This window comes from Punica granatum, chromosome 4, assembly GCF_007655135.1.
Source record: "Punica granatum isolate Tunisia-2019 chromosome 4, ASM765513v2, whole genome shotgun sequence".
NCBI classification, from domain to species: Eukaryota; Viridiplantae; Streptophyta; class Magnoliopsida; order Myrtales; family Lythraceae; genus Punica; species Punica granatum.
The window spans coordinates 35,800,497-35,825,350 of NC_045130.1; the positions used below are offsets into that span (position 1 = coordinate 35,800,497).

Here is a 24,854-nt window from a genome sequence, read left to right on the forward strand (position 1 = left end):
GCTCGTCGATGATTTCCGCTGACCACCCGAGGTTGACTGCTGACTCATCATTGTCGGTCTGTCCGTATCTGAGCAGCTCCAATGGCAAGGAAGTAATTTGAGCGAACGGCAGCACCAAAATCGTCATACCATTAGAACCCTAAAATCATCATTCTTCTTCACTCACCCGGCTTCCGTATATAACTCGATTTCTTCCGTGACTCGTAGTTTCCTGGGAATCCGGAGGAACAGAGGGAGACCTGACGGTGCCTCGAGCTCTGCCGGCGACCTACTGAAGGTTAGCTTCTGCTCTGTTCATTCGATCTCTGCTTTCTGACCATCACTTCACTTTCATTTATCTCTCCTGTGCTTGAAAAATATCCCGGAAATGAAGCAGAAATGGTGCGTATAGCTGATTGATCTTGCTCAGTTGCTCTTGTTGACTTCCCTTGGCATGGCTGATAATCTGATCAAGTTCGCCTCCTTCGTTCGGTTTGCTTAAACCTCTGATCACGTGATTGTTTGGAATCCCCAAGCTCAGCTGACTGACAGAGTCCTTTTTTCTTTTGGATCAGCCAAGCTTGATTGATTGATTAAGCTATTAGTCTTTTGCCCTTCATCGTGTTGTCTTGAGTTTTTCATCCTCTTTGGGATCGACCAAGCTTGAAAAAGTTTCAATTATACTTAGTTGATATCATGTTAAAAATAGTTCCAATAATTTCTAATATTGCTAGCTAAAATGCCAAATGTTTGGAATCGTGATAATTGTGAAATTAAAATCATTTCAGGATTTAGTCAATGGCGATGAAAATGTTGTAAAAGGAGTATATCAAGGACAATACCTCTCTCCATCGTGGCCAGGGATGGACCCGAGATTTGGTTATGGGGGGGCGACTTCTCAACGGGGGCATCCGAGTTAGGGGGGCAGATATAATTAATTTTATAAAAAATTGAAGAAAAAATATATAACTTTCCTTATAACATCAAATTTTCAGAGGAACGTGCCAGAAACTTGCTGAATTGAAGGGCTGTAATTGTAAGACGTAAATTTCAAGAAGAGGCATTAGAATATTGTTATCATTATAATAATACAATATTATAGTAAGCTGAATCACGGTTTCTAGAACTTGATCACATAAATAATATACTTATATAAATAAATAAATGAAGTTGCTCTATGGGAGTAAATTATATAATGTTACTCTGGGAAAATCAAATTGGTTTTGGAATTAAGTATGCAGATACTATAGAGTATTATATAATACAAAATATTCCTTCTGGGTTGCGAGTCTAAACAAATTAGATGTATTTTAATATGATATCTTAGAAAAAGGAGAACTGAAAGAAAATATTAGGGGCCGTTTGGATTCAGAGTTAAAGTTACTTTGATTTTGATTGTGGAAAAAGACAAATGAGATGTGATTATAAATTTGACTTGGGAAACGTGTGTTTTTGTTGTGTAGTGTGTTGAGTTATAATTAAAGTTAAAATTTTTGAATTGGGAAATGTGTATTTTTGTTGTATAGTGTGTTGAGTTAAAGTTAAAGTTAAAAGTTAAAATCAATGCACTGTGAATCCAAACGGTACCTTAAAAGACAGTTACGTTTCAGAAAACAAGTATTGGTGTGTGTTCTTGTTACATTGTCCTAGATAAGCTCTGATAATTTTAGTGCTTACAGCATAAGTATTTGTCTTTCTGGTTGTGCTTCGGTGAAGGTGGGTGTGCAGCTTATATTTATCTGGATGATGTATTATATTTCAAGTTTACTGGAACTCAGAGGTGTTGCATTGTCTCTATGGAAGCACCATTGATGATGTTTTAGTTCTTGTCAATAACAGCCGGGTGGCCTTCAGTCTCTGAGAAAGTTACTTTATATAATGTATGATTTTTGAAGGTTCCATGAGTTTCCCATTTTACAGAAAATTGCCCTTTTCTGCAGGTCACCATTTTGACTTGCCATCATGGCTGATGGTTTGCAGCATCCATCAATCATCCAGAAAATACATGGGCAGTCTTATCTTATATCAAGGCTTCCCCCCAACTTAAGTAGCCGAAACTGTGGGATAAGCAACAATAATTTGATTTACACCAATGGAGGATCAAAGAATCCTGTGTACCCAGTATTCCAGGGGACCGCCCTGGGACTTTTGTCACCCCTTTCTCCCTTTACCGTCGCAGCTCCTACAGAAAAAGCTACAACTGGGTTTGCGATGGATTTTCTCATGGGAGGTGTTTCTGCAGCTGTTTCGAAGACAGCTGCTGCTCCAATTGAGCGTGTTAAACTCTTGATCCAAAATCAAGATGAAATGATTAAGGCGGGTCGGCTCTCTGAACCATACAAGGGTATCACTGATTGTTTTGCCAGGACTGTCAAGGATGAAGGCATCCTCTCTCTTTGGAGAGGTAACACTGCAAATGTCATCAGATACTTCCCTACACAGGTTGTTTCCCCTCTGGTGTTAAAATTTTTTTGGTTTTGATTCTTTTTTTAGCCCATTATTTCTTTTCTATGTTTCTCCTTCTGAAAATTGGTTATACATTTGGGATTTTTGAGACTTCGTTCTTTCTTGTTATCGTCTTAGCTAAGTATCTGAACAATTTCTTTTATGCTTTTATCAGGCGCTCAACTTTGCATTCAAGGACTACTTCAAAAGGCTATTCAACTTCAAGAAGGACAGAGATGGCTATTGGAAGTGGTTTGCTGGCAACTTGGCATCCGGTGGAGCTGCTGGTGCCTCGTCTCTTCTATTTGTGTATTCCCTGGATTACGCACGAACTCGTCTAGCTAATGATGCCAAGCATGCTAAGAAGGGCGGAGAGAGGCAGTTTAATGGCTTGATCGATGTTTACAAGAAGACAATTAAATCTGATGGCGTTGCCGGTCTTTACCGTGGATTCAACATATCATGTGTTGGCATCATCGTTTACCGTGGGCTCTACTTTGGGATGTACGATTCTTTGAAGCCTGTGGTTCTTGTTGATGGTCTGCAGGTACGTGAATCTACGGATATTCAACATTGCAAACCTTAGGATGGTCTTCTCTTATAATTGATGCTCGATTAGACAATTGGTTTACTTCTCCGTCGTCAAATTAACAGCTTTTAAATCAATCTCATCTCTTCAGGATAGTTTCCTGGCTAGTTTCTTGCTGGGATGGGGAATCACGATTGGTGCTGGGCTGGCTTCTTACCCGATCGATACAGTTCGACGGAGGATGATGATGACGTCGGGAGAAGCTGTCAAGTACAAGAGCTCCTTCCATGCATTCAATCAGATCATCAAGAATGAAGGTGCCAAGTCTCTCTTCAAGGGTGCCGGCGCTAACATCCTCCGTGCAGTTGCTGGTGCTGGTGTGCTCGCGGGTTATGACAAGCTGCAGCTCCTCCTGTTCGGAAAGAAATATGGGTCTGGCGGCGGCTAATGACATCCGCAGGGGAAAGATGATGATGAAAGCTCATGTAGGGGTTTCGGCTTAAGGAGTCTGAATAATTTAGAGATCGATATATGTGCTTTTTTTCTTTTCCCGTAATGAAGACAGGTCTGGTGTTAAAAGAGCTGCAACTTGAAAAGGTTGAGTCGGGATTTGGTCTGGTCTTTACCCACGCTTCGGGTTGTTTGATTATGTATAGGTTTCGGGTTCACGATCCAGTGGCTGAACTTAGAACTGTGCCTCTTGGGAGTTTGCTACATTTGAGTGAGATCGTTTTTCCTAATATCATTTGTCTTGAAATTCTTCGGCCAATCATAACCTATGGGAGTCCCCATTGGCTGAAGTACTAAACCGAATTTTATCACATCGAAAATTTTTTGGCGGAAAATAAGAAGCCTGGCTTAAGATTATCAAATATATACGACTATTTATCTATAATAATAATAATAATAATAATAATAATAAAGTTTCGAAGAATTGAATTTTCACCATCGTGTATCATAGAGGAATGACCTCTATGGCGATGGATATATACAAATTATATTATTCTACACGGGGAGGATTATTTCATCTTATTAATTAGATCAGATAAGTATTAAATGAGGCCAAAACAGTGTGCTTCTCTTGAAGGCCAAACCGTTTATTTATGAGTAAGTAAGCCTAAATGTTTTTTTTTCTATTATAAGGCATGTTCGTAGGTCTAGTATAATGAAATACAAATCTTAATAGTTAATAAAAGGAATAAAAATAATCTCACTAAATAGTTTATTTATTTATATAAATTCTTATAAAATTAAACTTGCTTGATTATATTTGTTAGGAATTAAAATCGCGATGCATTTTATAAATATCGAAGTCAGTTGAGATTCGACAGCAGAAGGGCCGACCAACGATTTCACCTTTCATATATTTTCAAATTATAAATACGGTTTGCAAAATTCTTTTGTTTTTATGTTTTTTTTTTCTGATGAAAATCTGAAATTGTTTTGGACCTTATTTTCATGTACTGAGCTCAACTCGCCTAAAAACAGAACCAAATCTAATTAACCCAATGATTCGACCTATTAGTTAATGTGTACCTAAATTTGCACCGAGAGCCGGGTTCGAATTCCCTTGAGACTACTGGAGTGCCTTTGGCGTAATTATCTGCTCTGTGCGTCGTCAGGGTTCATGAAGCCCCGGGGATTAGTCGGGTGAAGTATGGACACTCTGGATTAGCAAAAAAAAAAAAACCAAATCTAATTTCTATTTGGGTCGGTTCGGATTTATCGGGTCGGGTCGTATCCTCCCTTTTCTGGCAGAGCCCGCGATGGTCGGCGGCGGAGTCAGTCAGTGAACAGAGACATGGAGTCGCGGAGGGTCAGGGGGGAGAGTAACACGGACGGCATGGCTGAAAGGGCGAGGGGGACAGTGACGTCACTGGCGTCGATGTTCCCGGCGGAGGAGGTGAGAAAGGCGGCGGAGCGGGTGGAAGAGGCAATCGCGGAGAAGCGCAAGGAGGTGGAACGCTTTCGGGAGTTCATCTCCGACAACAGCAACCTCGTCAACCTCGTCCAGAAGCTCCCCGAGGAGCTTCATCACGACGTCATGGCAAGTCCCCGTTGCATTTCCCATTAGCTTATACTCTGCATGATACACACTTTGTATTCGTCTGATCATGTTGGGTTCTTTGCAGGTTCCCTTTGGAAAAGCTGCTTTCTTTCCGGGTCGTTTGATTCACACCAATGAGTTCATGGTAACATCTCTTCTCCCCCTCTTTGTTCTCCACTTCCTTAAAAGAGGCAGTCTTTTCGTTCTTAGAACAAAGGGGTATCCTCTTGGATGTAAAGGATGAGACGTCGCCGGCCTCTGGTCAGTTTTCTTGGTGGGTTGTTGACCTTGTGGTACGGTATAGGCTGTGCTGGAATCACTGATGTGGAGAGCTGTTTAATGTCAACTTTAAAGTCAGAAGTTGGGTTTTGTAATTGTAGGGGTGCTTCTTGTTCTAATCTTCGTGACTGAACTTTCCCATTGTATTGTCTTGAGCATTGGTCTTGCTATGTGGACTTCGAAGTCAATCGCTGTTGACTTGGCAATTGATCAAAACTGGAATTTCAGGTTCTCCTTGGAGAAGGTTACTTTGTCGAAAGAACTTCCAAACAAACTGTTGAGATTCTCAAGAGGAGAGGAAAATATTTAGAGTCCAACGCCAACGCTGCAAAGGCTGTGGTAGAGGACTTGAAAGCGGAGGCTTCTTTTTTTGGTAGCACAGCTTCTGAACTTGCGGTGAGTTTTGGGCTTTTTTTTTTTCCTCCCACAATATGTGCAGTATATGAGAGGACTTGGTTTTGCAAGAAGCAGTATATTCCCCAGTGTGGTGTATATGTTTGTGCAGCTTGCTTTTTTGGGCGATTTATGGTGCTTTCATTAATCAGTATAGACAGTTCATGACCAACCAGTTCCTTGTGTAAAATTGGCTATAGGAAGACCTTGTGGAGATACGAGAAGAACTTAGTGATGAAGAATCTGATGCAAGTGTACCAGAGTCAGGTAATACAATTCTCATTTTCCTCATATATGGTACAACACTGAGTAGCAGAGCTAGTAATGACAAGTTAAGTTTTTAGCAGCATTTGTGAGGAGGATAATTTATTTGAATCAGTTTAGAAGGATGGTAGAAACATGAAATACTATGTGTGAAATTATTTATAGCTCTGTTTCTCTGGTGCCAAAGAAAGTGTCAATGATCTTCTATCTCGATTTATCACATTGCTAGCATTTTTGAAGAACTATAAGGCTATAGTTTCACAAGTGATTACATTTGTCTAGTTAAATTGGTTTGGGTCAAGAAAAGAAGTGGTGGTTGAGAAGGCTGTAAGATTCAATATCATGGACAAGCATCTGATGACTCTACTCTCTTTCCTCTGCCCCATGAGGCTCAGATATATTTCTATAAAAATTAGCACATTGATTAGGGCTTTAAGTGCAAGGTCAAGTTGGGAATGGCATTATCTCTTCATGATTGGTTTGTTAGTGGGAAATGCAAATACTGCCTATGAGTTTCTTTTTCCCTCTCTTGTTTGCTTCAAATTTTTGTAGAGGCAGTTGTTCATTGAGAATACGGGGCATATGTTACTTAAATTGATTCTCAGCGTTACTTAATTTTAGGGCCACATGAGCAAGGCTCTAATTCTTATGAAGGATATAAAGGGAAAGTTCCAAATCAAGATGAAGAATATGCTCGCATCATGGCCAGGTTGGATGAACTAGAGAAAGAGGAACTGGCTGCTGAAAGAGCTGATGATTATGATGAGGAAGACACCATTCCAGCTGATTCTGATATTTTTCCAGAGAAAAGTTCTTTTTCTGATGAGAAGTCAACAGATTCAATGGTAATCAGTTTAGTTCAGAGTGATGAATAAAAGGTTAATGCCAAACATTATATGCCAAACTCATCTCTTGAGAAGTATTCTGGGCAGAATCTAGCGGTGCAGTCTAAAGATAGGCATGCAAGTACTGAAGAAATCCTGGGTAAAAGGCAAGAAGATCCACATTTTCTTGAACAATTAAACGTAAGAAGCCGCATTTAGACCTGTATTACTTGCACTCTTGGTCGTTATATATCAATTTTGTAATGGTTAACTGATATGATTTGACAATATTTATCTACGCATTTTAACCTGTAGGATTCCATGGAGCAGTTGGATGGCTTAAAAGTGCAATCTCCACAAAAAGGTCAGTTATCCATGTTTTATCTGGGTTTCCTGACGAAAGAATTTGGTCTCTGAAAGTTGACTTAATTATTCAAAGTTAAGAAACCTCAGGGCTAAATACATTGAGAAAAGGTTTTTGACCCCGGAGATATTTTGTATATGAACCATTGCCGTTGCATCTCTTGTCATTAATTATTCTTTCTTTTCATCCCCTTTCCTCGAGACTTGGTTGTGTATATTGGTGATGTCTTCTCCACGGCCTTCCGCAACTCTACCTGCAAGCTGAAGCTGCCATTTCTTTTTAATTTTATGAGTTGTGATGTATGAACACTAGGATGTCCACTATTCTTTGCAGATGTCAATCATATCTAGCACTTATGCAGTATTATTGACTGAAACTCGTGCACTACAAGTCTATATACTACGAAGCATTATATGGACGTGGGTGTTTTTTCTTTTCTATTTTCGACTTATTTGATCGAGTACTTTTCATTTGATAGCTAAATCAAAAAGACTCAACAACACGAAGAATGTTTTATAATTGATTATGCTTTATGCAGGCATACCTGGAATTACCTTTGGTTTACTTGGTATGGTGTGGCTGTAGTGGTTTTAGGCCATTTTGATCCATACTCTACAAAAAGTTGATTGTTGTCTTTTGAGTTAGTTGGATTAGGAGTTAGGACTAGGTGAATTAATTGAAGGCATAATGAAATGATCCATAAAATACTCAGATGTTGCTCCGACTTGAATTAATTTGATGTCCTGAATCATACAATTTTCCAGGTGATAAATCATCTATGGAAATACAAAAGTCGAAGCATGATATGAATACTTCCAGGATTGCTGAGGTGGATCCAGTGCATTCTGCAGTGAAGGAGAGCAGACAGGTAAACCAATGGTGAAAAACCGAGGCATCAGATTTCCCAATTTCTCTCCGTATATTGCTCCGGTGTATCTGAGTTTTAAGAACTTCCCTGATGTCTTTTCAAAGTACTCTGTTTCAGTAAATTCATATTGAGATCATAAAAGCTTCTATTTATACGCACTGCTTTCTCACTTTATGTTGCTCTCCACAGGTTCCTCCTTTGCAGAGCTCGAAACCAAGCCATGACAGTCTCAAGGTATGTACATATTAACCAGATTGATTGCCTGCATTAATGCTTCAATCACTTTACCATGGTCTTATGTACTATTGATGACATCATATTCAGGCTTTTACGGGTTCTATCATTGAGCATCCTGTCAATTTACCAATGAAACCAGGTCAACAGTCTGGAACTTCATCACAGGTAGAATTGCTGATTTCTTTGTCCTCTCTTCCCTCTCCCTCTATGCTTTTCTTTTATGCTATAGATAATCACAATGATCATGTATCCTCCCAGCGCATTCGCTTTACCCATTTGTCTAACCTTTTCAGGCTTCTGGTTCTGAACCTACTAAACCTGTTTCGCGGTTCAAGATGCGGAAAAGATAGCTGCTTGCAAGCTCATTTACCTGCGTCAAGAACACTCATATGGACTTTATTAAGTCTCATGAATATAATCGCATTCAAATGGTTATATTATAAATATATCAAAACTTTCTTGTCCTTCTCGAGCAGTATATTGGGTTTTTCGTTTTGCCCAAATTCCGTATATATTGCTAATCTATGATGAATTAACAGTGGATGACTGATCTGTGATGAATTAACAGTCGATGAGATGAAACAAAGAAATCTTATTTGCTATTTGCAATTTAGGCCTAAATTATATACGTCTTCTATTTAGGGTTAATAACCAAAAATAAACTTTTCATACTTTAACAAACTAGCATGAACTTTTTTTAAAAAAAAATTTAAAAATGTACAAACCCTCCATTTGATAACAATTCTAGCACGGTATCAAATTTTTTGATAATTTAGATGAAATTGAAGTCACAGAGGATGTCGGTGATCCCATTCAGGGGTGATAGCCAGGGTCATGGCTCCACCCTCTGAAATTGGGAAAATTCCCAATTTGAGGATTCTCTCGATTCTAGGGGGTGGAGGCCAGCCACCACCGTCAATTGGGGTCGCCGACGCTCTCTCCTTGATTGGGATCATCAACGCCCTTTGTAGTCTCGGTTCGGTTTAAATTAACGAAAAACTTGACGCCGTGTTAAAATTGTTATCAAATCGAAAATTTGTGCATTTTTAGGTTAAACAAAAAGTTCGTGCTAAAACTGTTAAAATGTAAAAAGCTCGTGTTTTTTATTTTATTTTATTAACCCTCTATATTATACACAGCTTAAATAATTTCCTTTACCTCAAGCAGCCCTAGCCTCAATATTCAGCAATCTTCTTTTGCTTCCTCTTCTTGAAGTCGCCAAGTACCTTTTCCCTCTCTGAAGGAGTTGCAGAGATCAACCACCTGCTGAATTCGAGCTCGTTCAGGCCCTTGAACTGAGCAATAAGCTTGAACTGTGCCTTCTTTTGATCCCTTGCAGTCGTATCACGTTGTTCCAGGACCTTATGATCCAGTTTTCTCTTAACTGCAGGACCCTTCAACTCATTGTCCTGAGATGGCTCTCCTTTGGGACTCCCCTCAATTCCACGCCCAAAGTTCACGACTTTCTCATTCCGATGAGCATAGACAATGCCTGTGCAACATAAGATCTTTTAGCTCATGCGGATGCTTGACCATAAATTATTTCAGAACAACTAGAACCTGAATTAACGGATAGACAGGCACTACAAGATGCTATTATATGCCCATATCTGCTTTAGTACGTGTTCACAATTAACCAGTTTAGGTTCGTAGATACAACGAAAGTAGAGCAAGTGAAGGATACTGCATTAAGCACTCCTTGGGAATTAGCGGGTTAGGTTTGCCATATAATGAAAGCAGAACAAGCCTAGAACCTGCATTGAGCATTCCTAGGGATTTATATGGAGTAAAATTTCGGAACAGCCACAACCGGGAAGTGGAGTATGGCATCTCAACCAGTGTAAGACAGAAAGCCTCCTGCAGGAATAGTATAGAATCCAACTTACCCAGATCTTCAAGAGTTAGCTTAGTAGTGGCAGTTCTCTCCGGATCGATCGCCTTTGTATCCACAGATATGGATGTAGCACTTTCATCTTGATGGATGGAATGTGTCCCAAGATGTGTAGAATCTGATTCCCTTGTAGGTAAAGAACCTCCTTCTAGCTCTTTGCTATCACGTAGTTCGATGATTTCACTCGTGAATAGCTTGTCGGACAGATCTCGGAACAAATTGCAGATACCAAAGAGCTCTCCTTGGAATTCCTTGCAATCCTGAAAATGCAGATGAAAAACCACTCAAATCTTTTTTTTTTTTCACAGTCGAAGCAGGCCAATAAACTCCCTACATAGATCCAAGACTAGGCCTCAAGAGTCGATGTTCGATGGCTGCTCGTCAGGACACCCCTTTAACCATTTGACAGGCCTGAGAAGTTTCATCCTAATTTATCGATCTTTGTAAATGAAATGGAAGTTCACGATGGGCAAATAAAATGAGCAAACACCAGTACCTGAACACCTTCAAAGTATCTCTTTTCCATTTTACCCGAAATAGCTATGTTTGACAACTGCTGCTTATAAATCTGACGGGAATAAACAAGTTCCTCTAGGGAGCCAGCGGCAAGTAGGCGGAAGACAACGACATGCCTCTTTTGCCCGAAACGGAATGACCTGTCTTGGGCCTGTAAGTCGTGGGAGGGATTCCAATTAGGATCGAATATCACCACACGATTTGCACTCACAAGATTCAAGCCCAGGCCACCAGCTCGAGTTGATATAAGAAACACCTGAGATGTAAAAAGGAAAGTAAGAATACATGAATAAAGACCTGTCCTCTCACTGAAAATATAATACATAACTTAAAATTGCAAAGTTTCTTCAAGTCTTGGGCAGGAAAAGAGTTTACCTGTTTGCTTGGACTAGAGTTGAAGTCGTCAACAAGAGATTGACGTAAGTTCGTCGGAGTGGAACCATCAAGTCTTGAGAAGGAAGAGCCTTTCCGTATAAGAAATTTCTCCAATATGTCCAGCATCCTGAAAGAGTTCTTCCAGATCAGATGTATGATCGGGGGCTTACATTCAACCCGCAAAACCATAAACGATAACATCTAATTTCTAAGCGCAATATGAAAAATAAATGTATATGCTTATGAAATACAACAAAAGAAAGCCAGTGGAAATGTTAGCACATTACCTCACAGAGTAACTGAAAAGCAGAATTTTATCTCCTCGAGAGGACCATGAGAACATTAATTTCTCAAGTGCCCGCATCTTACCACAGTGCTTAACATTGCTTAGACCCATGAAGCTCTCATTCTGGGCATTCCCGCCGACCAAGTTAATATCAGGCCCAAAAACAGCTGCTGCAAATTCCGCATCCTTCCTTTGCTTATCTGGTTCATCCCTGGGATTAGGCTTAATCAGCTCGAGATGATTGCTAACCTGTGAATACAGTTCCAGCTACTGTAAGAAACCGACATAAAATAGCATGTTGAAGATGCATATTACTGAAACAATGAAAGGAAAAGGTCTAGAAGATTCCCTTGCCTGTTGGAGCTTAATAAGGCAAGGAAGTACGATGCAAAACGGGCACCAATCACAACCATCGGGATTGTCCCTGTGAAGGTAAGGCCATATGATCCCATCAGGAACTGTTCTCTTGCAACACTCCACTTGACTTAGAGGGCTCCCACAGCTACAAGGAAGGTCTTTATTTATTAGACACTGAATATCCGGTATCTGCAATATTCTCCTGTACACCCTCTTCTGCAATTCGCTCATGGCACAGAACACAACATTATCTTCCTTCCCCATCATGAGATGCCCAATAGTCTCTTCCTTTGTCCTCCGCAGCATATACTTGCGAAGCACCGAAACTAAGTGCTGCTTTCTCTCATCAGCTATTCGAACAAAACTCTCAGGAGCAGTGGATCTTTGCCCATGCTTTAGGGGTTCCTCATAGAACTCTCGAAAGTGTTCCCGGTTTCCCAAAGATCGTGGCGCAACCCAGTCAAAGAGATTGAACAGTTCCATGATTTTGTTCTGCATAACAGTTCCTGTTAGACCAATACGCCTTAAAGTCTTCATATCTGCAAAAGCAGTATAAAGCTTCGACTTCTCATTCTTAAGCTTATGTGCCTCGTCAACAATCACGACTTCCCATTTAACATCTGACAAGATGGAACCATGGATCCTATACGTGTCGAAACTTGTTATGAGCACTTCAATTCCCTGAGCCTTTAATTTCTCGAGAATAAGTTCACGGCTTGCCCCGTGAAAGATAGAAACAGTGAAGCTGGACCATCGAGAAAATTCACTTTCCCAGTTGTGAATTACAGAGGTAGGGCAAACTATCAACACGGGTCCCTTCTTCCCCAACTGGTTTTCCTTTGAGCTTGCATTTTCACTGGATTCCCCGTCCTTCCTGAAAATAGCAGCGAGAAATGCAATTGCTTGAATTGTCTTTCCAAGCCCCCTACACAGAAATTTTCCAAATTAGAAAAGGAAATTTAATAAATTGAGTAGTGGGCCTAGGTCATGAAATGCATCATTTAGATCAGCTGCCAATCTAGATACTAAACTCAATATATGATAAGAAATGCTGCTTTCATTAGATTTAAAGCAAAATTATCCCGAGGATGAGGACATTAGAAAGTGCCATGAGTACTGGAAAAGTGTAGAAGAGGAATCATAGGCAGTTGAGGAAAGGAATAGCTGAAGAAGACGTAAATTTAAAACTGTAACATGCATATATCCATACAGGTATAAATTAAAGTGATGAAATTCGATTAAGACTTTTACTCACATGTCATCCCCAAGGATACCTCCATGATTGTTCTTATATAGCCTGTATAAGAACTTGACACCTTCTCTTTGATGCTCAAGCAACCTGCAGTTGATAGATGCAGGAACCTGCAAGATTATCGCACCGAACGCACTCCGTAAACTAAAACCATTTACTTCACAATCAGTTACGAATAAATTGAAACAAAGCACAGAGCACAGTGGAACAAAGTCAAAAGTTATCTTTTATGGTAATTACGTTCCATTCATTTGCCCCTGGCACTAAAATGGTATCCATCCTCAGTTCTTTCTTGCATAAGTGCAGAAATACAGGCACAGGAGATAACTATCGCATTAACCTCTGCATCATTCTACTGCCAAAAATCGAACAAATGATCACGCAATAGCACCAATCACAAACTCGTCTGCAGCATCCAACAACTACATAGATAGAGTTTTTCTTGGCCAAAAGATAACAGTGATTACATTGCAAAGCAAAAAAAGTCCGGCTTCGCTCACTTCGAACAATTATCGAGCTAAAAGAATCGTTTTTGCACCATCATTTGAACTTCGAACACGGAACATCACCTTCTCATCTTCCTGAGTTGCCGAACAACAACATTAAGCTCACCTGAACGAGAGGAGCTTCTCCCGGAGAAGACAAGGGCAGCGGCTCGAAGGGTCCGGTGTGATCAAACTGAAACGGAACCGACCTGGGCCCACCGAATTTCACCCTCCCTCTGTCCCCTTCTTCTTCCTCATCCTCCTCCTCGTCATCCTTCTCCTCTTTTATATCTTCTTGCTTGAATTGGGCTCGTGCTTCCTTTCCCTTGATCTCGGGAGGAGCTTTCGGCAGAGGAAAAGGGTCTCCGTCTTCATGAAGGCGGAGGAGCTGCTGGGAGAGAGAAGACTTGGGGGGTTTCCGGGGCTCGAGCTCTTGGGACAGCTTGACGGGGGAGGCGGAGAAGGTGAAGGAGGATGAGGGGAGGCTCGAGCATGGCTTCAGGGTCTCCTTCAATGCCTGCAGCGACATCGGAAACAATGCCCAAAGGAGAAGAATTTCAGCACAACACTCAACAGGGTCGGAGCAATTTCTGTTCGCAGAAACCGAGAAAGAAGTTCAAATTGTGAAGGAAACCGCCTCGCCGTGCCGGCGGCGGAGAGCCGGTGAGGCGGCACATCGTGCACCGGGTGCATGTGATGTTCCCTTGGGCCTACATGCACCGGATGTGTATCACAGCAGCCTCGACTGTTTTGGGCCTCATCCAGCTCATAAAAGCCCAAGCCCATTTCATTTGGGCCCATATTGGATGTCAGGTTGACACGTGTCCAGCGGATTGCATGGTTCATCACTGAGAAAATATTAATTGAATATTACACGGTCATGTGATTATGTAAAACTCAACCAACAATTGATACATGTAAAAGATAAGGTTATAATCCATAAAGTTTCTCCTTCTACATTTACATGTGTCGATTATTGATTGAGTTTTTACACAGTCACGTGGCTGTGTAAAACTCACCAAATATTTTTCCATTCAGTACTGCATCAAACTATAGAGATCTAGCCGTAGAGAATCCATTTCTCCGTCTAATGAATGCGTAATCAACTGTAATAATGATCTCATAATCTGAATAGAACCAGACCCCGCTAAAAACAATAATGATCTTGTAATTTGAATAGACCACTCGAATCAGCTCGTTTCATCGCTGCAATCACATTCGGAGCATCTTAATGCATCCCATATGGTTTTCCGTGCTTGGGGAATTTGTGCTCTTGCCCATTCAAGAGTGGGACATATGACCATGATGCAGAAGACATTCTTTGACTTGCCTCTCTTAATCGGGTTTCTTGGGGTTATGGGCTGACGAAACTAATCAAAGCAGGAATGGGAGTAAGAACCGGGCATCCCTCAACGAATGTTTAACAGAGAGCGCAAAATAAGTTACATTCATATATATATATATATATATATATATGATACGCAACCCAATTCAAATCAAAACCTTTTCTTCAGATCCCCAGGTTGGTAATTCCGACTTGACTTAGATCTCTAGTACTTCATCTTCCACTCTCATTCACATAATGAATCGGTTCCAGCTTCTCTTGATTCTGTTCGCGACTCTGTCCACGATCACGGTCATGGAGTCCTTGCTGTTCAACGCCCGCTGGGTCCTCGACTACCTTCACACCAATCGGGGTAAGGTCCTGATCAGGGCCGGATCATTTGGAACAAGCCCCAGAAAGCTTGTGCAGAAGGCGAGGTACATCAGCTACGATGCCCTGAAGAAGAACAGTATCCCATGTAGCCAGAGAGGCCAGTCCTACTACAATTGCGAGAAACAGGGGGAGGCCAATCCATACAAGCGCGGATGCAGTGTCATTACGCATTGCGCGAGATTTACTGATTAGAAGCATCGGTAAAGAACACCTACTAGATATTTTTTCGACTTTGATTGTGAGAATATAAGGCATGCGTGACTGATGTTAGCATTGCATCGTACATGGTTTGCATGTATATTATTGTTTGGCACCCTCTCCATACTGTTATTGAGTTTAACCAAATATTTAAGAGGCCAGTCCAAAGTTGTACAATGTCACTTTGTCCATCAAATTAGTAGATGTAATTTTATCTCTAACACAAAAAGAAAAGAAAAATTGTTCAATTCAAACAAACAAAAGGTTTTGGAATCTGTCAATATATGTTCCTTATCTTGCATTACCTTTGGCCTCTTTAATATTTACTCTGCAGAGAGTGTTCGGTGCGATGACGCGGAACAGCATAAGTCATTGTAAAATAAAATTATTTTGTGATCATTCTCATTGATAAAGTTCACGTATGTTATTTATTTATTTTTCAATGTACTCTACTTCGTACTAGGCTAGCGGACGTTGCCTGCAGTATCGAGACATGTCAATTGTTGTTGTATAAGCTACTAATTGATGGATTAAAACAACGCATCTAGATTGCATTAATAGAGCGGACCTTGCCGACATTATCGGAACATGTCAATTGTGTTGGATAAGCTAAGAATTTATGGATGGAAACAACACAGCAAGATTGCATCAATAGATGGAAAGCTCCATTAGTTGTTTCCTCTTCACTTCTCATCGAAGATTAAGTCCACATTTTCTATGCAGATATCAATCACCGCAAATGCAGATATCAATCAATTCAATATGCCTCTTAAACAATATATATAGTCAGCTGTCGGTTGAAAATAAATAAAGTCTCATGTTTCTCTCCTTTTTTATTTTCTTTTTCCTTTTTGATAAGACAAATTCCTCGTATGCCACATGATAATTATTTGTATGATTTGGAATTAGATTGCGTGATATCTCTAATATCTATGAGATCTTGTATATTAGAGAAATATTATTTTTCATACTTTGTCTATAAATGAAAGTGCTCTTCTCACTATTATATTTATCACTTTTAGAATTCTGTGAGAATGATTCGTGCGAAACCCCATGACAGAGACATTACTTGACCCCCAAAAAAAGAAAAAAAAGTGGTCCTGCAACTACAAACACTCGGCCAAAAAAAGCCAGACTTGCTTACCGGTTTATTTTTTATTTTCATATTCCCTCTTACGTCCAATACTCTGTCCTGTAAATAAGGGGGGAAAAAAAAAGGAGCTCTACTATTAAATAATTATTGCTCATCTATGTAACGGTAAAAAAAGGATAAATTTTTATATGAAAAATTGAGCAATACTTCATGATCCAATACACACACACACATATATATATATATGTTTATATATAGGGAAAACTATACTCTTAGTCCTACACTTTACCCACTTTTCTATTTTCATCCTTTTTCCTCTTTTTTTTCTTTCTATTTTTGTCCTATTCCTTTACTCCCTTTTCTATTTCAAACCTTATGTAACTTTTTTTTACTGTTAATGATAATGGGTGGTAGTGACTTGGTTGCCCACATCAAAGAAAGCCAATAAAAAAGAGACACATGGCAATTTTCGTATTATTGTTAAACCGAACTGACTATTGGTTTGATGACAATAGTCCCGGCTGGTATACCAATTACCAAACCAACTATGACCATACGAGTTGTCTTTCTTCTCCTTTTTCATCGACAATGGAAAGAGGGAAGCTCTTTCCACTTGTGTCCTTTCTCTACTCCTTTGTTCTTTGGGGCTTCATGGCTCTATATCTCTTTTATTCTATATTTTCTCTTGATTTATGGTTTCTTCTCTCCAAGATGCTATGGAGGGCGTGCCTTTTTTCCTTTAGACGAATGCGGGGCGACTAAGAAATCCCTAGAATTGTAGCTAGGGCATGGGTTGCTCTAATTCTATCAACATCAAGAAATAAGGGCTTGATGTATTGGAGAGGCCAACATCTCTAAGTTCGTAGACAACACCACCCAATTCATGATTGAGTGGAAGAAAGGGAAGCTAGTGCTCGAGCAAGATGGGAGGAAGAATAGTGGGGTGCAGTTGCAGAACTCTATTTTTGATACAGAAGGGTTACAAATCGCGTGAGAGAAAGGGAAGCTAGTGTTCAAGCAAACGACGAAACAATTTGTAGTGTTTCATAGTGGATTAAGCAAAAGACAACACACAAACACAAGCATCTTCTTTTAATCTATCCTGCTTATGAGTCAAATGAGCCGTCTTTTAATCGAGTCTGAACGAGTAGGACAGATTTGCAGAGCAGCTTGTGACAACCTTAAGGTAATGGCCGATTATATTAAGAAAAAAATGAAAATCCAATCATTTTAACACCAAGATAAAGCAACGAAGATAAGAAGATGAGTATTGTAAATTTAAAAGAGTTCTTCAATGGGGCAATGGAATCTCACAGTTTCTTGTGGATAAACAGTTTCTTGAAGTGGAAGAGACCTATTTGAGGTTCAAAGCTGGTGGATAAACAGGGTCTCAACCGGAGTTAATTTTGGTCAGGTTTGGTTTAAACGGAAAACTATCATACCTGGCAATTTGGTCTATTATGGGCCCCATATATATGTACAAATCGGCATTACATAATAGAAAAGGTTACAGAAGGACAAAAATAGAATAAAAATCAAACATACAGGACCGAAACAAAAAAGGAAGCAAAGAAATATGACGAAAAAAAAGAGAAGAAAAAGGATGAAAATAAAAAAGTAACTAAAGGTACATGATTAAAACTATATTTTCCCCATATATATAAAAAGGATATATATATATATATATATATATACTATTCAATATCGCTGAAATTCCATACCATATTATCAAGGAATTTTTCGATGATCCAACATCACAATGCATCATGACTTTTGAAACAACGATGGAATTATAGTAAACAAATAAATGATTTTATTGTCATCTATCTATACCTACATCTATAGATGGCTCTTGGCTTTCATTTATTACAACACCCACTGCCTAATTTAGGAGCGTTGATTTTCAGCGATATTATTGTGACTGCCATACCCGCCTCTATATTTCTTAATTTCTTATATATTTTTAGGACTCTTAGCTCCGCTCCACTATCGAAGAAAAAAAGATAGTTCTAAAAGTGAATTCTCCTTTGCTTGATACATGTTTGTCCATCAATTATTAGTTAATTCAATTCACTTTTTCTTCTTTGTTTTCAAAAACTTTCCCATATTATTTTTCATCTTCATATAAGTCCTTCTAACTTCTCAACAAATATTTTTCCTTTCAAAAGTTCCCCAAAACTCTATTAATATGAAAAATACCCTATTAAATATTTCACTCAACAAGTTATTATAGTTTTATATAAGTATAATCTACATTAATTTAAATGCTGTCTATTTTCATATTTTCTTTAACTTTTTATTTATTTTCAAAAATATTTTTATTTATTTTTCATTTTTTAATCCTTGAATACCATAATATAGTTCCCATATTTGAATTATGAAGGAATATTAGTGGAATTCATATTAAAAATAATCAAATACAGCATATTCAAGAAAGTTAAAATAATTTCAAACTTAAGATAATTTAACGAGTTTTGGATGTTGTTTTATCGTGAAATTAATTCACGACTACGCATGAGAATTTTTTTCTAGTAAACTTATAAAAGAAAATGATCTTACCGGTTTATTTTTTCATCACGTCACCGTGAACTATAAATGATTCAAAGAATTTAGCAAAGTTTTTTTTTTTGCCTGATGAAAGATTTACCAAATATTCCCTAGTCTGAAAACAGAAAACATTAAATGAAGGAGGTTGGGGACAGTAGTTTTCGGGAAAAAGTAGATAATTGACGAAACATAAGCCAGCTCGCGGCCTGAAAGGGATGACATTTATTAATAAAAAAGTACGAAAATTTTCATTGCAATTTGAATTTGAGATAAATTGGACTATGTAATTTTTTTAGGAATAAATAACATCATGTGATTCATTTTGTGAGACATAATGGGCTACATTGTTAATTTTTTCATCATTTTTGGTCCTCAAACTTTTCTTTTTGTCATTATTATTCTCAAACTTTCACCTTTTTTACAATTTGATCCTAAATTCGGAAAAAAAGGGGGAGAAGGGGCTTGGGCCGCCGGTTTCTGAGACCCACAAAGGACGCCGGAAACCTCGAGGGTGAGGTCGAGATCGCCGATTGGTGGCCCCCGCCCCCGAATCGACAGGGATCTCGAGTTCGAGATCCCGATCGATTTAGGGGCGAGGGCCGCCAATCTGCGGCCTCGACCCCACATCCATGGTCTCCGGCATCCTCTGTGGGTGCATGCGACCTTGATGGTGGGGTTGGGTCGCCGACTGACGGCCCCGAACCCTTTTCATTTTTTTCCGAATTCTAGGACTAAATTAAAAAAAAGTTGAAAGTTTGAGAGTAATAATGACAAAAAGAAAAGTTTAAAGACCAAAAGTGACGAAAAAATTAACGGCGATATCCATTATGCCTCACGAAGTGAACCACATGATATTATTTGTTCATAAAAAAATCACATGATTTAATTTGTTTCAAGCTCAAACTATAACTTTTTCCTTTAATAATTGACGACAACGTAGGGAAAAGAAGGCACATTTTATTTATTTATTTATTATTTATATTTGTTCATCTTCAGAATACTGGTTTGGCGCTTTAAATATTTCTCCAGACCTCCAAAAATTAAAGAAATTCCGTACATATGATTCATGGCTAACAAATATCAACTATATTTATCAAATAATTCACTAGTCACTGTCTAGAATTCATAGGGGTGGGGTCGGTTAGATAAAGGTCGAACTCCGGAAAAGATATCGGCTTGTCTCTCAGACAATGTGAACAGTCACCGTAAGAAAATGCAAAGAATGATGAAGCTTTTACACTCCGATAGATAGATAATGTGATGTAAAGACTGCACACAGGGTAGATAAAATATGGTATTAAAGGTCTAGGAGGCTAAATGTTGTCCCTCTGAGTCCTCCGTCGTGACGATATTTCGAAGCTCCTAGTGTATGATGAGCCTTTAAGATGGAAAAAAAGCGTGATCAGTAATCGAAACAAAGCTTGATCAACCCTCGGTTTAGTTCTTGATATCATGTTGCGTTCTAATCAATCCCGACGATATATATATATATATATGACCAGCTGAAATCAAACCGATCGAGAAAGAATCCTACCGGCCCACATTAATCATGTCGGTATTTAAGTGGTGGTGAAAAATACGAACACGTAGCTACCCAAAAACAAATAGTTTAATGAATCCATCTCCGGAAACTCCGAGAGACTAAACTGTAGCGGCCAAAAGCGGCACCGAACACAAACTTCAGCGGGTAATCTGTAATTTTTCCCCTTATTATTATTAGTTAGAACTGTCTTTCTTGGACTTGACTCGTGAAGCAATAAAGAGAGAACGTACGATAGGCAGATACAACCAAGCTGTGCATCATAGTGCTGTGAAGGGGCTGACAGCCATTAATGGGAAGTTAATCATGTTTGGTAAAAATGAATTTATTGTAACGTATATAAGCTGTTCTCGTTCTCGATGTAGTCAGTCGATTTCTATCATCGACACGGAAACCAGATTCATAGCCCCTGGCCGTATAAGGGAAGGATCACTTACGACAACTTGCTTTCCTTTCCTCTTTCGTTTTGAAAAAAGCCTTGATAATGTTGGAGGAGTCTGCAAGTTATAATGGAGGTGGTTCCGAGCCGGCAAGCCCGATTTCTCAGTACCTGAACAGCTCGGTACTGTCGATATCAATCCTGGGAGTTCTGGAGTTCGAAGTCCCGCTGGATGATTTGGAGTCACAAGTCATTCCGTTGCTCAGCAATGTCTTCCTTCCCCTCAGCCCCCGCTTCTCTTCCGTCATGGTATGATATTCCTCTCTCTGCTGTGTCTCTTTCGAAATGAACTAGTAAAGGGAAGGGAACGGAATGGAATGGATCACTGCTGTAAAAAAACCGTTGTGTTTTCTCAGCAACTTGTTTGATTTGGCTTTGGTAACAAAAGTACCCTATGTCCAACTAATGTTTTCGTTGCGATGAAAGGAGATGCTACATCGTGTTTCACTTAATCTGGATTAGTACACTGTTTATGGTCCTAGAATTATCGAATGAACGAAAAAGGACATAACTTGATGAGTTCCAATATGAAAGAGGAAAGAACTGGAAAATCTGAAACCGTTTTTACTTTTCGACTTCACAGGTTACTGATGCAAATGGGAGAAGAAAATGGAAGAGGGTGAATGTGAAGCTGGAAGATCACTTCCACATTGCTGAAATGTCCTCTGCCTCTTCTCCATCTGAAAACAGCGAGTTCCTCCGGGATTACTTGACCCGGCTAGGGATGGAATCACTTCCGCATAACCGGCCCTTGTGGGAGATCCATGCAATCAAGTACCCGACAACTGAGGCCGCTGCAACCCTAATATTCAAGCTTCATCACTCGCTCGGCGATGGCTACTCTCTAATGGGTGCTCTCCTGTCTTGCCTAGAAAGAGCCGATGACCCTTCTCGACCATTAACTTTTCCATCTATTATGACGACTCGAACTTCTTTGGGTGGAGAGAGTAGGCTAAAATGTTTAAGAGCGGTGCCTAAGGTGTTCCCTTTGGTGTACAACACGATAAGGGAGTTCGCTGTAAGCATCTTGAAGAGCACGTGTTTGGAAGATGACTTGAGCCCGGTTCGTTCCGGGGAGGATGGGGTTGAGTTCAGGCCATTTGTGATCGCCACAACGAGTTTCTCCCTAGATGCTATCAAGCAAGTCAAGTCTTGGCTCCAAGTGGTAAGACTTAAAGTTGATCAATTCATACGCATGACATTTTCATCTTATAATTTCTGCATATATATTACTGAGATCTAATGGGATGCGGCAAATTAAGACAGTAACCGTTTCGATTCCACCTAAAAAATGGGACATTCGTGCCAGATATATGGGCAATGTCTTCGTTCTATGCTTTCTCCTTGTAGATTGTAGCACATGTTCGAGCTTCCATCTGTATGTGTCACTTCTTAAAATTGCTATTAGAGCATGCAGTAATTTATAATACCGATTAATGATAATTCAGTGATGGCCTGCGCGACACTGATCTAATCTGACAATTTTCTCTCATGCAAAATCTCATGTAAGACCATCAATGATGTCATCTGTGGAATGGTCTTCCTAGGGATCCACTTGTATATGCAAAAGCATGGCAATGGATCAGCCGGTAATCGTGCAAAATCAACGGCCTTGGTTCTTCTAAGCACCCGGGTCCTCCAAGAGTACAAAACAGTTCAGGAGATGGCTCGACCTGGATCTAAATCTCCATGGGGGAACCATTTCAGTTTCTTGCATGTCACAGTACCTAAATTCACCAATTATGATGCCGATAATCCCCTGAAGTTCGTTCACTATGCGCATAAGTTGATTAAGAGGAAAAGAACCTCCCTTGCAGTTTATCTCACCGGTCAGCTGCTACAGTTTATAAAGAAAATCAGAGGTCCCGAGGTAAGTACTTATGCCATCGATTCAGCTTTTTCTTCTTCTTTTTTTTTTTCTCTGTTGATCAACAAGTGAAGACACCAGTATTTCGTTGTAGGCAGCAGCTAAGTATATGCGCAGTACGCTTGAGAATTCGAGCATGACGATAACAAATTTGATCGGCCCCATTGAGCAAATGGCACTATCTCAGCATCCTGTCAAAGGACTCTACTACATGGTTGCCGGAGTTCCCCAGGTATGACTGCTTGTGCTTATTGCTGATAATTGACGCCGAAAGGATGGTCAATGGAAAGCCGCTTGCCTATCTGATTTCACGTGTATATGTTATTTGGACGTGAAACGATGCATCAGTATTGCCATTTGATGTATGTATATTATTTCTCGCAGAGCCTGGCAATATCTGTACTAAGCTATACAGGGAAAGTGAGGATAGCAATTTCAGCAGAGAAAGATTTCATAGACTCTCAGAAGCTTACGTTCTGCATCAATGATGCCTTAACAATGATCTCCCAAGCTGCCTCCCCATAATCGATCATCAGCCCCAGCAACCATTAGATATATCGATATAATGTGCAAACCAAAATTCCCATTCTTTCTGTCACACAGGTGAAGAGGATGTCCCATATTCAATATAAGGTCTATTCAGATAGAGCTTGTAATTTTTGGATGAAACTGTTGATAATTACTCGGTTGTTATTTGATAATTGTCATTCTGCACATTTCTTGATGGTGGGATGCATCCGGCCACCAAGGAGTTTCTACAGGTTCACTGATAAGTTCAGATTGCTTAATTACCGATAAGATGCAATGGTCATGATCACGTTTAGTTTATCTAATGGTTAACGGACCTACAAAGGATGATCGCTTCAAGAGCTACTAATCTACGCCGCAAAATGTGGACTTGATATAACTGGACATAAAGGGCATCCATTTGTTGGCTCGGTAGGCCTTCAATCCTCGAGCTTTTTGTTTGTGGCGGGTCCTTGTAAGGCTCCCAGGACTTAAATATATGTCGTTTCTAGTCATCCATTCCACAATGCGCATCACACTGTCTGTTTCTTCTTTTTTTCAGATAAATCGATCATCTTCCTGAACTCTTGCCACACACTCCTAATCAACACCGGCCCCTTTGAATGTGACAGAAGCATATGAACATGTATTCACTACATTTTAATTAAACTATGTTCAATATTTTTGTGAATCCTCAATTTTTCCTTCCTCCGAAGCATCGAGAAGGGTGCAACACTGTATCACAGCCTCTGCTCAATCATTCTTTCTCCTCTTTTGTTTTACGGTGTGATGCCTCAGCCTAACTTTTTTAGTTAGTAAGAGCACGTTCGGGATTAAGGGAGCTTCAGCTAATTGTGCCTTTCCAGTACTCAAGAAGCTCGGTTCCTCCCATGAAAGAGTAAATCTCTAAAGTTACTTTCAGCAGATGTGATTTTACCCCATATATATCCAGTGACATTAAAAATCTACTGCAGAATGAGAAGTTGCAGTTTATTAGCAAACACGATAATGCAGTGAAAATATGCTGCGAGCTAGAGAACAGCTTTTTTTCTAAAAAAAGTAAATGCCCTTTTTTCTCTAGTTCTCGATATACGTTCACTTTGGAAGGATCTGGAAGCTATCGTATTAATTAGTTTCGGTTCAGCATCGCTGTCGATCACCGTTTTTATTTTTGATGATGCATTTAGTGCCACTTCATATATACAAGAGAATGATCAACTAGTCATCAATGAAGATTTCCTTTTCTTCCTACTCACAAAGCTGTATTTCCATTTAATTCTGCCGGTCCTAATTGATTATATGTCATCTTCCTAGCTGCTGGGAAGTCATGAAAGTTCTTTGAATGCAATGAATTCCATCGCTGTACACTAGTAATACATATGATCAGCTAGTTGATAATGCACTAGAACGAACATGATCAACATGATGGGGTCTCAACACAAGAGTAGCTTGTTGTAGACCGCCCTGGGCAGGTTTCAATCGATCATCAATTAATCAATATCATGTTGTTGATTATGAAGTGAACCAGCAAGCCCCAGTAATGCACAATACATAA

At 39.6% G+C, this 24,854-nt stretch overlaps 5 protein-coding genes across 10 annotated transcripts; 4 read left to right on the forward strand and 1 right to left on the reverse strand.

The window, feature by feature from the left end:
- The first annotated feature begins 122 nt into the window (after positions 1-122).
- Positions 123-3,695, forward strand: LOC116204528 (ADP,ATP carrier protein 3, mitochondrial-like). Its single transcript, XM_031536661.1, has 4 exons — positions 123-277; positions 1,920-2,421; positions 2,600-2,971; positions 3,105-3,695. Exons 2-4 carry the CDS (start codon positions 1,942-1,944, stop codon positions 3,399-3,401), a joined length of 1,149 nt encoding a protein of 382 aa, XP_031392521.1. The 5' UTR covers positions 123-277; positions 1,920-1,941; the 3' UTR covers positions 3,402-3,695.
- Positions 3,696-4,714: 1,019 nt separating this feature from the next.
- LOC116203953 (RNA polymerase II subunit 5-mediating protein homolog) lies at positions 4,715-8,829 on the forward strand. 4 transcript variants are annotated; one of them, XM_031535947.1, is made up of 11 exons: positions 4,719-5,000; positions 5,086-5,145; positions 5,508-5,675; positions 5,873-5,939; positions 6,558-6,781; positions 6,857-6,961; positions 7,076-7,124; positions 7,889-7,992; positions 8,182-8,226; positions 8,317-8,394; positions 8,523-8,727. In XM_031535947.1, the coding sequence occupies exons 1-11, from the start codon at positions 4,755-4,757 to the stop codon at positions 8,577-8,579; spliced, it is 1,203 nt and encodes a 400-aa protein (XP_031391807.1). In that variant the 5' UTR covers positions 4,719-4,754; the 3' UTR covers positions 8,580-8,727. The 4 variants fall into 4 exon arrangements, with proteins under 4 accessions (XP_031391805.1, XP_031391806.1, XP_031391807.1 ...); XM_031535948.1 differs by having other exon boundaries at positions 4,720-5,000; positions 6,869-6,961; XM_031535945.1 differs by having other exon boundaries at positions 4,715-5,000; positions 8,317-8,829.
- Positions 8,463-14,089, reverse strand: LOC116203952 (switch 2). Of its 2 annotated transcripts, XM_031535943.1 has the most exons (9): positions 13,519-14,089; positions 12,910-13,016; positions 11,652-12,579; positions 11,299-11,546; positions 11,012-11,138; positions 10,617-10,892; positions 10,116-10,380; positions 9,388-9,721; positions 8,463-8,599 (listed from the first exon to the last, which is right to left on the reverse strand). In XM_031535943.1, the coding sequence occupies exons 1-8, from the start codon at positions 13,918-13,920 to the stop codon at positions 9,405-9,407; spliced, it is 2,670 nt and encodes an 889-aa protein (XP_031391803.1). In that variant the 5' UTR covers positions 13,921-14,089; the 3' UTR covers positions 8,463-8,599; positions 9,388-9,404. The 2 variants fall into 2 exon arrangements, with proteins under 2 accessions (XP_031391803.1, XP_031391804.1); XM_031535944.1 differs by lacking the exon at positions 8,463-8,599 and having other exon boundaries at positions 8,804-9,721.
- Positions 14,090-14,657: 568 nt separating this feature from the next.
- Positions 14,658-15,483, forward strand: LOC116203956 (protein RALF-like 19). The gene is made up of 2 exons (XM_031535949.1): positions 14,658-14,913; positions 14,989-15,483. The coding sequence occupies exons 1-2, from the start codon at positions 14,866-14,868 to the stop codon at positions 15,298-15,300; spliced, it is 360 nt and encodes a 119-aa protein (XP_031391809.1). The 5' UTR covers positions 14,658-14,865; the 3' UTR covers positions 15,301-15,483.
- A 5,115-nt stretch (positions 15,484-20,598) lies between these two features.
- Positions 20,599-23,577, forward strand: LOC116206042 (O-acyltransferase WSD1-like). Of its 2 annotated transcripts, none has more exons than XR_004156625.1 (5): positions 20,599-21,174; positions 21,509-22,090; positions 22,436-22,795; positions 22,874-23,024; positions 23,177-23,577. XR_004156625.1 is itself a non-coding variant. In XM_031538773.1 (5 exons), exons 1-5 carry the CDS (start codon positions 20,971-20,973, stop codon positions 23,315-23,317), a joined length of 1,425 nt encoding a protein of 474 aa, XP_031394633.1. In that variant the 5' UTR covers positions 20,608-20,970; the 3' UTR covers positions 23,318-23,577. The 2 variants fall into 2 exon arrangements, 1 of the variants encoding a protein (XP_031394633.1); XM_031538773.1 differs by having other exon boundaries at positions 20,608-21,174; positions 22,887-23,024.
- The last annotated feature ends 1,277 nt before the right edge of the window (positions 23,578-24,854 follow it).

What these genes read in the sequence shown, in the direction of transcription:
- LOC116204528 (XM_031536661.1), top strand. Translation starts at nt 1,942, where the DNA reads ATGGCTGATGGTTTGCAGCATCCATCAATCATCCAGAAAATACATGGG. An exon ending in TCAGATACTTCCCTACACAG is followed by an intron (nt 2,422 to 2,599) that starts GTTGTTTCCCCT and finishes TGCTTTTATCAG; the next exon opens with GCGCTCAACTTTGCATTCAA. An exon ending in TTCTTGTTGATGGTCTGCAG is followed by an intron (nt 2,972 to 3,104) that starts GTACGTGAATCT and finishes TCATCTCTTCAG; the next exon opens with GATAGTTTCCTGGCTAGTTT.
- LOC116203953 (XM_031535945.1), top strand. Translation starts at nt 4,755, where the DNA reads ATGGAGTCGCGGAGGGTCAGGGGGGAGAGTAACACGGACGGCATGGCT. An exon ending in AGCTTCATCACGACGTCATG is followed by an intron (nt 5,001 to 5,085) that starts GCAAGTCCCCGT and finishes GGTTCTTTGCAG; the next exon opens with GTTCCCTTTGGAAAAGCTGC. An exon ending in TGCAAGTGTACCAGAGTCAG is followed by an intron (nt 5,940 to 6,557) that starts GTAATACAATTC and finishes ACTTAATTTTAG; the next exon opens with GGCCACATGAGCAAGGCTCT.
- LOC116203952 (XM_031535943.1), bottom strand. Translation starts at nt 13,920, where the DNA reads ATGTCGCTGCAGGCATTGAAGGAGACCCTGAAGCCATGCTCGAGCCTC. An exon ending in GGTATCCTTGGGGATGACAT is followed by an intron (nt 12,580 to 12,909) that starts GTGAGTAAAAGT and finishes ATTTCTGTGTAG; the next exon opens with GGGGCTTGGAAAGACAATTC. An exon ending in GCCTTATTAAGCTCCAACAG is followed by an intron (nt 11,547 to 11,651) that starts GCAAGGGAATCT and finishes CTGTATTCACAG; the next exon opens with GTTAGCAATCATCTCGAGCT.
- LOC116203956 (XM_031535949.1), top strand. Translation starts at nt 14,866, where the DNA reads ATGATACGCAACCCAATTCAAATCAAAACCTTTTCTTCAGATCCCCAG. An exon ending in CCTTTTCTTCAGATCCCCAG is followed by an intron (nt 14,914 to 14,988) that starts GTTGGTAATTCC and finishes AATCGGTTCCAG; the next exon opens with CTTCTCTTGATTCTGTTCGC.
- LOC116206042 (XM_031538773.1), top strand. Translation starts at nt 20,971, where the DNA reads ATGTTGGAGGAGTCTGCAAGTTATAATGGAGGTGGTTCCGAGCCGGCA. An exon ending in TCAAGTCTTGGCTCCAAGTG is followed by an intron (nt 22,091 to 22,435) that starts GTAAGACTTAAA and finishes ATCTCATGTAAG; the next exon opens with ACCATCAATGATGTCATCTG. An exon ending in TGGTTGCCGGAGTTCCCCAG is followed by an intron (nt 23,025 to 23,176) that starts GTATGACTGCTT and finishes TATTTCTCGCAG; the next exon opens with AGCCTGGCAATATCTGTACT.